General features: G+C 43.1%; 1 protein-coding gene across 1 annotated transcript; it reads right to left on the bottom strand.

Annotated features, from left to right (window-relative positions):
* Window positions 1-653: 653 nt before the first annotated feature.
* LOC110211128 (aquaporin-4-like) lies at window positions 654-3,853 on the bottom strand. Its single transcript, XM_020990305.1, has 5 exons — window positions 3,839-3,853; window positions 3,084-3,446; window positions 2,579-2,746; window positions 1,763-1,843; window positions 654-872 (listed from the first exon to the last, which is right to left on the bottom strand). Exons 1-5 carry the CDS (start codon window positions 3,851-3,853, stop codon window positions 654-656), a joined length of 846 nt encoding a protein of 281 aa, XP_020845964.1.
* Between the last annotated feature and the right edge of the window lie 10,787 nt (window positions 3,854-14,640).

Raw genomic sequence — 14,640 nt, forward strand, 5'->3', positions numbered from 1 at the left:
GCTTGTGATATGAAAGTCGGGCTCAGGGAAAGTCTTTGGGGTCAAAGACAGTGTTCTTGGGGGCCTCAGGGCTACTCTGAGTCAGCCAGCTTCAGTTTTTGGGGGTGGGAATTGGGGGATGGCAGGGAGGGTGTGTAAAGGAGTGAATTGCCCCATCCAGGAGGATTAGAGGATCCACTGTCATTGGCTGGCCAGGGTTGGAATCTGTGAACCCTGCAGGCCTGGGACAGAATGATTTTTGCTGTGTCTGGTCTTTCTCTGAGCCCCGGTCTCCCTCTGCCCCCTCCATTCCAAGCCCCTGCCTGGCCTCTAGCACCATGGGGTGCTTTTCAGGGGGAGGAAGCAGAGCCAGGGTAGGGTTCTTCATGGAGGTGCTAGAGGTGAGATGTTGGTAATTTTACCTTAAAATCAACACACACTTTTCTCTATCCTAATTCAAGACTTCAATAACACTAAGTGGAGGAGAGAGGGAAACTGAGTCTCAGCACTGTAGAAGGATCTAGAAGTCACCTAGAAAGACGCCAAATTCTGAACACCAGATCCAGACAGTACCATACTACCTGCATCCAGGGAAGGGCTTTGGGGGTGGTTTGGGGGAGGAGGTTGGTCAAGGGGAGAGAGATGGGATAGGGAGAGACTGGGGGGAAGGGGGTTCAGTTGTGCTCAGGCTTGGGGTGGGACTGAGGGCGTGGTGGTAGATGCTGTGTGGCAGTGGAGATAGAAGAGTGGGACATGTTGGCAGCCTCCACCATTTCCACATCACGACAGGTTCCACAGACGACAAGCTTTTTCTGAGAAGCTCCTGATGAGAAGAGAAACTCAATGGAGAGGCCTGCAAGAATGGCACCTAGGGTAGGACCCATCCAGTACACCTGCCAGGAGGAGAGACGGAATGGGGGTCAGGACCTGCTTGGGATTTACACAATCATGTGGACTTGTGAGCTCTTTGAGGGTGGAGATGGCTTTGACCTTTCCTTGCATCCCCCACGCTTGGTTCAGTGCCTGGTACAAGTAGGCATCCTTCGTGACTTGACATAGGGAGGTTAGGACAAATCTAACCTAATCCACTGTGGGAAAAGGTGGGGGGGGAGTCAAGAATGATCCAGGAATGATACACAAGGGTTCCAAGATAAGTCAATACATTCCAGCTGGAAGGGGAATAGGGAATTCTCCGAGAAAGAGTTCATTAGAGATCACAGAATCATTCTATGAGATGAAAAGGATTATTTAGAAAATGGAAAAAAGTGTGAGCTTAGGCATCAGAAAAGGAAGGAGAGGGAGAGAATAAACTTAGAGGAACTACTATGTGTTGGGCACTTTACAAGCGCTTTACAAATATTTGATCCTTACAACAACTTTGTGAGGTAGGTGCTATTATTATCCCCATTTTACAGTTGAGGAAACTGAGGAACACAGAGATTAAATGATTTGCCTGAGGTCACACAGCTAGTAAATGTCTGGGGCAACATTTGACCTCAGGTGTTCCCGACTATCCAATGCTCTATCCACTGTATTACTACCTTAAACAAGTGACTTGACTTATCAAGGCCTCATCTGGAAAATGGGGGAAATGGGGGAAATGGATGAGATGACATCGAAAGTCCCTGCCAGCTCTAAGTCTATGATTCTATGGTCCTGCATGAGGCAAAGTGACCTTGGGAAGGTCACACAACTCCTTGGGACCTCTCCAAGGGACAGGAACCCCAAGCCTAATTTTGTGCTCCACTGCTCAGCTTCAAGCACACATCCTCTTAGGTCTCACCCAATGATGGTCCCAGATCCCAGTCACCACAGCAGGCCCCAGGGACCTGGCCGGATTCATACTGCCTCCAGAGAAAGTTCCCTGCACAAAACAAGTAACAGGAAGAGATAAGTCTCTGCTCCAAAGCCCATCCTAATTATGTCCTACCATGACAGAGTCCTTCTGGCCTCAGAGTAGAATGGGTAGACTTGTACTTTGGGTGTCATCAGCCCCTCCCTTTTTATTCCCTGTTGAGCATTAGAAAGAATCCTAGAGTTTGATCACTGAACCCTAAAGCCACTGCTTCTCACATCAGCCTCTCTGCTCAGACAAATGCTATCCTTTTCAAAAGGCATTAGATAACAACCAAGCTTGGCCTTAGAAAGAAATGGGAAAAAAAAAAGAACAAACAAACAAAAAAACCCTTCCCTCTCCTTTTTGTTGAGGTGGAGAACCAGGTGTGTGTAATATTGCATATACTATCAGACATGGTTAATATGTTGGCTGGTTTTACTGAAATGCTTTTTTCCCCCTTTTAAGTCTGTTACAAGGGATGGCTTACTGGAGAGGTAGGGTGGAATGAAGGTGATATAGATAATAAAACAATAGATCAAATAAAAATGAGATCTAAAAAACATCATCAGAACTGCAGACTCAAAAGCTCACACAGGTGTTCATTTGAAATTATTGCATACATTTGCATACATTTGCATTTTTATTATTTTCAAGGTTAACTCAGTTTATTAAGAACAAAACCAACTTTCGTACTGAGTTGTGGTCGGACTCCTTTAAAGGTCCTAAAGGTAGGAGGGAGCAGGAATGAGGGGATCCTCTTACCGCAGCCAGTGTCCCCGCAGTCACTGAAAAGCCCATAGCCAGACTGCCCAGCCCACCTGTGTCTCTCTGTTGCTGCTGGTTGGTAACGGCAAATACAGTGAGAATGAGCTGGAAGGTGGAGAAAAATTCCATACCTAGGGCTTGGCCTGCATGACTTCCACTGCTTACCTGGAGGAGACCAAGAATGCTCAGGGTTAGGAGACTGGGACATTGTGTGTGTGTGTGTGTGTGTGTGTGTGTGTGTGTGTGTGTGTGTTGGGGGGGTTCCCAGATCTTGTGCTTTAAGGAGCTCTGGGCAGAGGACCGGAAGTTAATGGGTCAAAGATGTTGATTCCATAAATGATTTATTTAGATAAATATTTATTTACACATTAACATGCTGTTTAACAATGAAAAAAGGGATCTTTTTTAATTTTTTTTCTCTCCTTTTCCCTACCCGGGTTTGTTAGGTGCTGCCCATCCCTTCTCCCTTGCTTGTTACTAGCTAATGGAGACTGCTACTCACCCTGGTTACAAGCTGAACTACAGCAGTCTGGGGCAGTGCCAGGTAGAAAATGGAAGAGGCCAGAATGGCACCTGTGCTTTGTGCCAGGATAAAGGCAGCTCCCCTGAGCAGATCAAGTCGTCCAGCACAAAGCAGCGCCAAGGTCAGAGCTGGGTTGGTTTGGGCTCCACTGACCTCCCCTAAAACCTGCACCAAGGCCACTACTACCAACCCGCCTGCAAGGGCTGGCTGTAGGGGATCTGGGGTTATGCCTGGAACAGAGCCCCTGCTAGGGCAAGAGGCCCCAAGTACCACCCCTACAAAGATCAGGGTGCCCAGGCCCTCAGCCAACACTGCCTTCCAGAACTGCCAGCTCCTCAGGTCCTGGGAAAGAGAAGGTTAGAAGCTCAGTATACAGCTGGTGCCTTATAGTGGATGGCCAGAGAAAGTAATATCACCATGCTGGACCCAGACTTAGAAATGGAGAAGACTAGATGTTTGGGCTCTCTAAAGCCAGCTTTTATTGTTTGGCAGTCTAGTGAACTCTATGGACCCCTACCCAGAATAATGTTTTTAAATATATAAAATAAAATACACAGCATTACAAAGGAGACCAACTATATTAAAAGAGTTATCAAAATATTAAAACAACAAGTTTATAGACCCCAGGTTAAGAACCTTTGCTCTATGAGAAGGATAGAATTATTGGGAAAAGGCTGGAAGTCATATCTCTCTCCCTTCACATTGATCTCACTCCCCCAACACACTCATCTTACCTCCCAGATTACCATTCTGCCCTTTTGGTATGGGGTCTCTACTGATTTCTCCTTTTCAGATCAAAGTATCTTCTTTTAGGTCTAGATGGACTAGAGATCAGTGGATTGGTGAAGTTGGAAGCGAAGCAGTTCAGATACCACAGAGGAATAGACAAGTCTGAGCTCTGCATCTCCTCTGACACTAATTTATCCTCCTTCCTTCAGCCAATGGAAAGCAATCTCATTCTCCCCCTTCAGTACCACCTCCTAGCCCCCTCTGCTTGCTCCTGGATTGAATTTTCTTACTCCTCGAGGAAACCATTGCTACTTTCTCCACAAATCTTCGCCTTTCCCCCATCCATCTTTGCCCTCCCAGCCCCAGACTCTCCTGGGTGAATTTGAGCTAGGGTCTCTAGGAGAGAATTAGAAAAGGAACTCTACCTAACCCTCTCTATCCCTTTTTTGAGGCTGATTATTTGGCGATTCAATTCAATGAACCTTTTTATTAAGTGCAACAAACTTTTATTATGAGCAAGATTTCAGGCTTCTAGTAACTTAGAGACTTTGGAGATGGGGACAAAGTCATCCCCTCACTCCTCAATCTCCTTTCTGGGTTTGCATTTCAGGACAACAGATCTCAGCCCAAACAGCGGAAAAAAAGAACTCATATTTCCAATAGCCTACAATCTAAGGCCCTGGAAAGGAACATGGAGACTATAGTCCTTGGAGGGCCATCCATTCTCTCTAATTGAACAACCTGGACCTGGGTGGGTCCCAGAGCCACACTGGCAACTGAACTAGCCACCTGAATTTAAAAGTAAGAATTTTAAAAAGCAATAGAGGTCATAAGTATATGGTGGCCTACAAAGGTTGCCAAAGTAATTTCTTTTCCATCACATAAAAGACTGAAAAAACACTGCAGAAGCAGAGAGTAGATGAGTAGCGTATCTGTTTGTGTGAACCCCCCAATGCCCAACTGTATACGCAAAGTACTCCAAAGTTTCCAAAGAACTTTATGTTTATCATCTTATTTGATTAGGTAGGTTGTACAGGTATTATCATCCTTTTTTTTGTTTTGTTTTGTTGTATGACTTGCCCAGGATCACATATATAGTCAGTGTCTGAGGCTGGACTCCTCCTGACTTCAGGGCAGGTGCTCTATCCACTGTGCCACCTAGCTGCCCCATCATCCTTTTTTTTTTATAATTAAGAATACTGAGGTTCAGGAAGATGAAGGTGATTGTATTACGTGGAAGAGGCAAGATCTGAACACAGATCTTTTGATTCCATGGTCCAATTATCCCCCCTAGCAGACTTTAAAGGAGGCAGAGCAAACATGAACTGAATACTGTCATGGCAAGTGTGCTAGAGTTGGAGTCAAAAGACCGGAGTTTGAATTCTGTTTTTATCACTTCAGAGATGGACAACCTTGGGCCTCTCTGGCTATTGGTTTCCTCATCTCTAAGATAAGAGGATTAAACAAAATGCTTTCTAAAAACCCTTTAAAAATCTCTAGTAGCTCATTCATTTATGTTTTAGGAGTTGGTATGGCGGTGTAAGTGTATGAGAGTAAATGTGTAAGTTGGTCAGACTGTATTCTCCAAGCTGGTAAGGAAAATTTCCATTAGGTTGCTTGATAAAGGGGTTCAGGATATCCACCAAAGTACAGGTTATCCCACTTTATGCAAATGACCCCACTGGCTTCAAAAGGTAGGATGGTCTACCTGAGGCTGCTGCCTCCTTAAGGCCCAGTTTACAGCAAGGAGGACAATTTACATCTTTCTGAGAAGCTAAAGATGGGAATGATAAGAGCCAGTGGGATATTGCTCTTGAGTGCAGGGACACTCTGCCCATGCCAGGTTCCCTCCCCTGCCATCTACAATTAGCTCTGGGCCCATGGGATGCCTACTCAGCATAGCAACATAACCCCATTGTGTGAATGGCTTTAGTGGGACAAAGGCCCCAATTTAGTATCTGTCCAACCAGGATCAACCCCGGCCTTCCTAGTAACTCTGGGTCACCTCCTTTCTCTTTTCCCTTTCTCTGATGATGCTTTGCTGACTCCTGGCAAAGTCCAGAACAATCTCCAGGCTACATGTGAGAGAACAGCTCGGCCATGTAAGGGAACAACGTTTACAGATGTTCCCCAGCTTTTTGCTATCCTGAGTTTTTATATCTCCAGTATCTCCCAGTGCCCCAGGTTTGTTTGGGGAGGTTTGAGTGTTGTTTCTCTCTCCCTAGAGTATTCCTTCACAGTACACCCTCACTTTTAACTCCCCACAGCTTAGGGTCGTATTTGCTGTACTCCCAGCACCAAATGTTTAAATGCTTTGCTTGTATGCAGAGAACTATGCTGGGCACTGTGGGGAAATTCCACCTGCCCTTTAGGAGCTCATGTTGTAGTAGGGGGATATTCTGGACCAGACCTTACTCAGGCTGGTCCTGTGTTTTAGACTCAAGATTACAAGGAATATTAAGCAAGGGCACAGTATTGGTACAAATAAATACGATGATCTACATTTGCCACAAGTGACATGCTCAGTCAGAAGGGTATACTGGATATGTTGACTTGCACGGTAATAGAAAGTCTGTCAAGTCAGAAGAGTGTCTAGCTCCTTGTGTGCTAGACTTTCAGATATAGGCAGCCAGGAAGCTACACCAAGAGTTCAAACCTTAGTTCCCAGAATCAGTTAAGTGTCAGAGATAGTTTCATTGGCTCCTTAGGGGAAAACTAGCCTAGCCTTGTAGAATAGATGTTGCTCCTATCACATCCCACCCCTTGGTGGCAAGAGGTTAAAATTCTTCTAGGGAATTTTCCATCACATAAATGGCCATAAGATCATTACTAATCAACCCTGATCTGGTGGATGTGAGAAGCCTGACATAGGCAGCATTGGCAGAGGAGCTTAGTGTAGGTAAAAGAATAATAAAACCAGAAAGATAGCAAAAAAGACAATAAGCAATGTAATGACCTCCTGATGGAGCACAGTACCGAACTGACCAAATATGGAAGAGAACAAAGACCAGAAATCTTAGGCTTTGCTTCCCTGTTTTAGGATCTGAGTCTCAGATCTTAAAAACCTGTTGTATGTGGTCAATGATGTCAGGGGGTGATTTACAGTGGTAAGTTAGTGAAATTAGTAATAACAGCACCAGGAATATCTAATGCTTGGGGCTACCAATAACAAGAATACATTTTTTGGCCTGTTTCAAGAATGATAAAAGTTTGCCAGAGTCATAGTATAATTGATGACACTTTTGGCATAGTCACCGGTCCTCATCACAGGCCAGGGTCTTCTGTAGTAAGGCAGCTAGGAGATTATTAGCTTCTTGCATCATTACCTTCTGTCCCAGGGCAAAGGTTGAATACTAACACTCATCCTTCTACTCAGGTAGATGTTCCCCAGCCCACCAGCCAAAAGAGAATGCAATGACAGGGAAGCACAGGAGGGTGGAAGAATAATAATAATGATAATAACAACAACAGTAAGATTGTTGGGCTTGGGGCAACTGGCTGATGCAGTAGATAAAGTGCCAGTCCTGGAGTCAGGAAGACTCATATTCCTGAGTTCAAATCTGGGCTCAGACACTTACTAGCTATGGGCCCTTAGCCAAGTCATTTAACCCTGTTTTCCTCAGTTTCTTTATCTGTAAAATGATCTGGAGAAGGAAATGGCAAACCACTTTACCAAGAGAACCCCAAATGGAGTCATGAAGCATTGGAGATAACTGAAAACATAACGGAACAATAACAAACTAGCATTTGTGTTGTGCTTTAAGGTTTACAAAGAACTTTACAAATATCATCTCATTTTATTCTCATGCCAAGCTTGGGAGGTAGGTGCTAGTATTATCCCCATTTTGTGGATAAGGAAACTGAGGCTGTTTGTGACACAAGTGGTTAAGTGACTTGTCCCGTAGTCTCAGAAATGTCTGAGGCTGGATTTGAACTCAATGCACCCATTGAACTCAAAATTAAGCAGAAACTGATTTGCTCCTCCTGTCATTAGAAAGGAAGGCACCAGTATCGACAGGACAGCTTTGAAAGCTATAAGTTGAACTTATTATAGACTTTAAAATATGTGTAAACTAACTCTACATAACAGACCTGCAGTTTCATATATAATCTTTTTCTGTTTTATTCTATATATGGAAATTCCTGTTTGAGTGGGTGTTTGTTAACTTCAGAATAAAAACAAATGTAAAAAAGAAAAAGAAAGCATCACGCTTCTAAACAATTCTCTGCCTTGGTCCTCCAAGCCCTTTCTGAGTTTTCAAAAACATCCTGGGAAAAGAGGAGCTATCACTTGAGGCGGACCTGACCAGTTTCTCTGGGCTCTATGGATCCCTCTGAGGGGGCAGGGACCTCAAGACTCAGGTAACTCCACTCAGGAGACAGAATAAGGAAGGATTGGGAAAAGTCAACTGGAATTCTGTCTGAAAGGCATCTGTTAGAATTCAGGTTAAAATGGAGGTGTGAAAGGTTGCAGAGAGGCGCAGCTCTTCCAAATGTATTCCAGAAGAGATCTAAAAAGGGTACCAGACTGAATAATCAAGAAATCCAAACAGGAACATCCGGATACTCCTTCACCCAGCCCAGGACTACACGAAAAGACAGCCAGAAGCACTGGCACTGGAAGAGAGGTCTTACCAGAAAAGCCAGCAGGAGCTGTGGTAAACCAACCTGAAGCCTGCAGGAATGCTCTGACTAGAGACATCAGACAAGTGGTAGAGAACCATAATACCTTGACCCTGGGGGGCTGGAGACCCCCAGCAACCTGCCTGGGGATGCCCGTGTGAGGTTAAGACCTCAGTACCCTGATGGGGTAGACCCCAAGGAGAAGGAAGATCTAGCTTTTCTAAAACCATTAACAATAACTAGAGAAAACGTACAATCCTCTTTTCTATTCTACTTGGTATCTGGAAATGTTAATTTTATTTGCTATTAAGTTCAGAATGGAAAAACAAAAACAAAAAACAACAACCTAGGAACTCTCCCTCTTCAGTCAGTCAACTGGCACTTATTTATTCATTCATTCATTTGTTTGTTTATTTATTCATCCATTCATTTATCTATTTACTTATTCATTCATTCATTCATTCATTCGTTTGTTTGTTTTATTTTTAAGCTAGCATTTATTAATCACCTACTATATGCCAAGCACTGTGCTAAGGGCAAGGTATCTTTATCCTCTATGTCAGAGGTCCTCAACCTTTTTTTGTCACAGGCACCTTTGACAATGTGGTGAAACCTATAGATGCCTTTTCAGAATAATGTTTTAAAATGTAATAAGTAAAACACATAAAACAAAACAGAAAGGAAAATAAAATATAGCTTTCAAAATATAAAAAAACCCCCACCAAGTTTATAAACTCACAGTCAAGAATTCCTGCTCTGTCTAGAGCAACCACTGCACTAATCCCAATGGATCGGGGAGTCGGGGGGGGGGGGTGCGGTGGTCCTGCTTTCTGTCCTGGTGAAAGGATGCTTGAAAAGGATAGAATACTGGTTCAGGTAGAGCTGCTTCTCCTCATCTCCATCAGAAGGAAATGTATCTGATCATGGGGGTGCCTTGGCTCACATGGCAGTGGGAAATCTGTTAAGTGTGAAGGGTACTGATTCCTCATTGGCTGGCCTTTTTATCCTTCAGGTGACCAAGAAACCCATCAATGGTTCAAGCCTTAGACCCTTGGGCCAATCAAGTCTTAAGGACAATTTCTTTCCTTAAAAGTATAATATGCCACTAATATGCCAACATATTTTGCATGATTGCACATGTATAAGCTGTCTCAAATTACTTACCATCTCGGGGAGGGAGGAAGTAATGGAAGGAGGGAGAATATTTGGAACTCAAAATTAAAAAGAAATGAATGTTGAAAATTGTCTTTACATGTAATTGAGGAAAAGATAAAATATTATTTTTCCTTTTTATTTATTTATTTATATTAATTTATTTTGATTTATCAACAATCACTTCCATATCCTTTTGAGTTTAAATTTTTTCTCCCCCTTCCTCCCCACCACCCTCCCCAAGATGGCACACAATCTGTTTCAGATTAGTGATGTTGTAAGTAAAAATTAGAACTAATAGGAGGAACCACCAGAAAGAGGAAGCAAAACTCAACAGAAGAGAAAAAAAAATAGCAAATAGTATGCTTCAATCTGCATTCAAATTCCATAGTTCTTTCTTTGGATGTGGATAGCATTTTCCATCACAAGGCCTCTGGAGATGTCTTAGATCCTTGTATTGCTGGGAAGGGTTAAGTTTATCAATATTAGTCATCGCACAATGTGGCTGTTATTGTGTACAACGTTCTCTTGGTTCTGCTCACTTCACTCAGCATCAGACCATATAAGTCTTTCCAGGTTTTTCTGAAGTCAGCCTGTTCATTATTTCTTATAACACAATAGTATTCCATTACATTCATATACCACAACTTGCTCAGCCATTCCCCAATTGATGGGAATCCTCTCAATTTCCAATTCTTTTTTTTTTAATTCTTTTTAGGCAGTTGGGGTTAAGTGACTTGCCCAGGGTCACACAGCTAGTAAGTGTTAAGTGTTTGGTCTGAAGTCAGATTTGAACTCAGGCCCTCCTGACTTCAGGGCTGGTGCTCTATCTACTGCACCATCTAGTTGCCCCTCAATTTCCAATTCTTTGCCACCACAAAAAGAGCTGCTATGAATATTTTTCTACATGTGGGTCCTTTTCCCAATTTTTTGACTTCTTTGGGATATAGCCCTAGAAGTGCTATTGCTGGATCAAAGGGTATGTACATTTTTGTATCCCTTTGGGCGTAGTTCCAAATTGCTCTCCAAAATGGTTGGATCATTTCACAACTCCACCAACTAGTGTTCTAATTTTCCCACATCTTCTCCAACATTTATCATTTTCCTGTTTTGTCATGCTGGCCAATCTGATAGGTGTGATGTGGTACCTCAAAGTTGTTTTGATTTGCATTTCTCTAATCAATAGTGATTTAGTAAAAAAAAAAAATTAAAAAATAAAGAAAACAAAAAAAAGTGATTTAGTACATAAAATATTATTTTTTTAAAGTGTAACATGTGTGCTCTGATCCTTTCTCCCAGAGCCAGGCTGCTACTTCCTCCCCTTTAAGGTTCTAGAATACCGTAAGGAGTTACGTATTTCTTTTCTATCACCATCAGCTCAAGTGCCCACCATCTGTGTCCCCCCTCATAACCACTCAACATCAATTGGTTTTTACAAAGACATATTTACTTCCAAAGTATAACTAGAACATAGTATAACTATTTCCCCCAAGAACTCAGTTTCTGGGGGAGTAGGCTCAGAATGGCTGCATTCCTACCTAGCATTAGTCCCACCAAGTTCATGTCCAAATGTGACATAACTGGGTAAATCCTTGTGTTGGGCTGGGGTCCTAAAGGCTGCTCCTTTCTCCTCCAGGCAATGATTGGTGCTATATGTGGCTTCAAAACCCAGACTGAATTTCAACTCCTACATTCTTTTTTTTTTAAACTTTATTAATTTATTTTGATTTATCAACAATCACTTCCATAAGCTTTTGAGTTTTAAATTTTTCTCCTCCTCCCCCGGTGTGCAATCTGATATAGGCTATACATATACACTCCTATTAAATATATTTTCACATTAGTGATGTTGTAAGTAAGAATTAGAGCCAAATAGGAGGAACCACCAGAAAGAGGAAACAAAACACACCAGAAGAAAAAAACTAACAAATAGTATGCTTTGATCTGCATTCAAACACCATAGTTCTTTCTTTGGATATGGATAGCATTTTCCATCATGAGACCTTTAGAGGTATCTTACAAGGGTTAAGTCTATCAATATTACTCATCACACAAAATGGCTGTTACTGTGTACAATGTTCTCCTGGTTCTGCTCACTTCACTCAGCATCAGACCATGCAAATCTTTCCAGGTTTTTCTAAAGTCTGCCTGCTCATCATTTCTTACAACTCCTAGATTCTTATGACATTCTCTAGCCCTTTAAAACTCCCAATGCTCTACTCCTTTCACATAAAGTAGAAAAGAACAAGCTAAAAGGACAAAGACCAAGGCCTGCTTCTTGGGACCATATATTCACAGAGGAGATAAGGCCTTAAGGCCTTTCTCTTTGTCACTTGGTCTCTCACTAGACAATATGAGTGAAAGACTTCCTGAGCTCCTCAATACTCAAAAGAAACAAAGGGCAGGGGGCTGATGTCGATAGGCCTTTTTTGAATGATTGGAAGCCAGTCAAAGAGCCTCCCCCCCACCCAGTGGTTAGTAACCAGAACCAGTTACAGAATGCATTTACATGCTCCTCACTTTCCAAGGCTCTCACCTAATACAACATCACGATTCTCCCAGAATGAAACTCTCTATTGTCTTCCATTCAGAGAGGCTGTATCAGCCAAGCAAGCTGATGGGGCCTGTGAATGCTCCAGATGCTGATGACAAAGGGAAAAACAAGCTTATATGGCAGGGACCCTAACAGATGTCCTTCTTATCATGCTTTTTTTTGTGTGTGTGTGTGGCAATAGGGGTTAAGTGACTTGCCCAGAGTCACACAGCTAGTAAGTGTTATGTGTTTGAAGTCAGATTTGAATTCAGGTTCCCTTAACTACAGGACCAGTACTCTATCCACTGCACCCTCTTCTTATCATGCTCTTGTACCACTTTGTACTGGCCCAGCCTGGAAGAGCAGTTGGATGACCAAAACCCAACATCTCTGAGCTTTGGCCAATAAACCACCCTTTGGAGCCTTAACAATAAAATTCAGCCCATTCTTCTTCTTCTTCTTCTTCTTCTTCTTCTTCTTCTTCTTCTTCTTCTTCTTCTTCTTCTTCGTGAAGTGACTTGCCCAGGGTCACACAGGTAGTAAGGGTCAAGTGTCTGAGGCCAGATTTGAGCTCAGGTCTTCCTGAATCCAGGGCTGGTGCTCTATCCACTGTGCCATCTAGATGCCCCCATACTTCTGATTAAGATGAACACATGCAGGTATGTAGAGGAGTCCACTCTCTCACATACACACTCCAACAAAGACTTGAAGAGGATTCCAGATGAAGCAATAATAAAAGAGAGGAAAATATAGAAATGAGTGACAATATCCAATCCAGAACTGGAAAAAAAAATAAAAATAAAAAAAGATTCCCAGAAGCCAGCAGTGACTGGGAAAAGAGTTACAACAAGGAAACCATATCGAACCCTGGCAAATGGATGTTAAGCCTGAGAACTTGGGGATGGGGGTCAAATGAAGGAAAAGATGATTGAACAAGAAAAAAAAAGAGAGAACAAGTACAGCGAAGAAATGCCATGTATAAGGAGAAGGACATGAAGAGGGGCAGGTGAATGTCTAAATAAGTCATGATGGTGGTGAGCAGGCCTTAATGACCTAGTGGATACACTCATGGCCTCTCATACCTGGCTGAGGCTTCTGAGGACTTCCCAGGGGCTCTGTGCCCTGGGGAGAAGGCAAGTCTAGGGATAAGCATCTTAGGTCCGAGCCCCTCAGGGAAAGGCTGTTCTATTGGGTGACCAACTCTACCTACAAGTTACTACCCTACCTGTGGGCCTAAAAGACAACCAGAGCCCAGAGCAGCCTTGACATCTGGGGGACCCGGAGGAAATGGTTGGGGCAGTGGATAGAGCTCCAGCCTTGGAGTCAATAGGTCCTGAGTTCAAACGTGACCTCAGACATATAACACTCACTAGCTGTGTGACCCTGGGCAAATCACTTAACCCCAATTGTCTCATCAAAAAGCAAAAGAAAAAAAAGGAAATGGTTAAGGCACTGAAAGAGAAAATTGAATCTGAAAAAGGGAAGTATATCTTAGGCAGGCAAAATCCTCAATGGTCTTGCTCTCAAAGATACAATGTTGATGAGAAGAACTTGGGAGGAGGGAAGGGTTATAGCTGACAAAACCCAAAGCAGCTGGCACTTCAACCCTATCACCAGCTCCAGTTCCATAATCAAACCCTGCTACTACCACCTGGAATGACTTCATCTGTCAGCTAAGCTCAAGCCCCAACCTCTTCCCCTGCTTTGAGTTGAACCTCCACCCACATTTGCAGTAGCTCAGGAACATGTACCTACTGGATTTCCCCAGGAAGAGGAAGCAGCATGAAAGCCAATGAAGCGAGGATTCTTAGGCTTTCTGCACATCCTGGACCTCTCTGGCAGTCTGTTGAAGCCTATAGACCTCTTCTCCAAACAAGGTGTTTAAATGTATAAAATAAAACACATAGAAGTACAAAGGAAACCAATGATATTGAAATGCAGTTAACAAAATTTCAAAAAAAAAAAAGTTGGTGGATCTCTAGGCTAAGAATCCCTGCTGGAGAGGCATGTATTGGTATCAGTCTGACATCATCTGATAAACTTTATGGTCAGTCAGTCAACTAGTAAGTGGATACAAGGAAAGGCAAATAGTTCCTGTTCACAAGGAACTCAGTCTAATGGGAGAAGACAACATGCAAACAGCTTTGTACAGGGGCAGCTAGGGGGTGCAACGGATAGAAAACTGGCCCTGAGTCAGGAGGTCCTGAGTTCAAATCTGACCTCAGACACACAACACTCACCAGCTGTGTGACCCTGATCAAGGTGCTTAACCCCAATTGCCTCACCAAAAAAGCAAAAAAAACCCAAACCAGTCCGGCTATATAAGAGGATAAATTGGGGGTAACCTCCGAAGGAAAGGACAAAGATTAAAGGGGACTGGAAAAGACTTCTTGCAGAAGGTAGGTCTTCAGCTAATGCTCGAAGGAAGGCAGAGAAGCCAGGAGGCAGAGGTGAGCAGAGAGAGTGTTCTAAACATGTGGGCTAGCCAGTGAAAACTCT

This window comes from Phascolarctos cinereus, unplaced genomic scaffold (genome assembly GCF_003287225.1).
Source record: "Phascolarctos cinereus isolate Bilbo 61053 unplaced genomic scaffold, phaCin_HiC Scaffold_1;HRSCAF=81, whole genome shotgun sequence".
In the NCBI taxonomy this organism is placed as follows: Eukaryota; Metazoa; Chordata; class Mammalia; order Diprotodontia; family Phascolarctidae; genus Phascolarctos; species Phascolarctos cinereus.

Coding starts and splice junctions, on each gene's coding strand:
- LOC110211128 (XM_020990305.1), bottom strand. Junction 2,747..3,083: donor TAGTTCAGCTTGTAACCAGG/GTGAGTAGCAGT, acceptor GGTCTCCTCCAG/GTAAGCAGTGGAAGTCATGC. Junction 873..1,762: donor GGATCTGGGACCATCATTGG/GTGAGACCTAAG, acceptor TCCTCCTGGCAG/GTGTACTGGATGGGTCCTAC.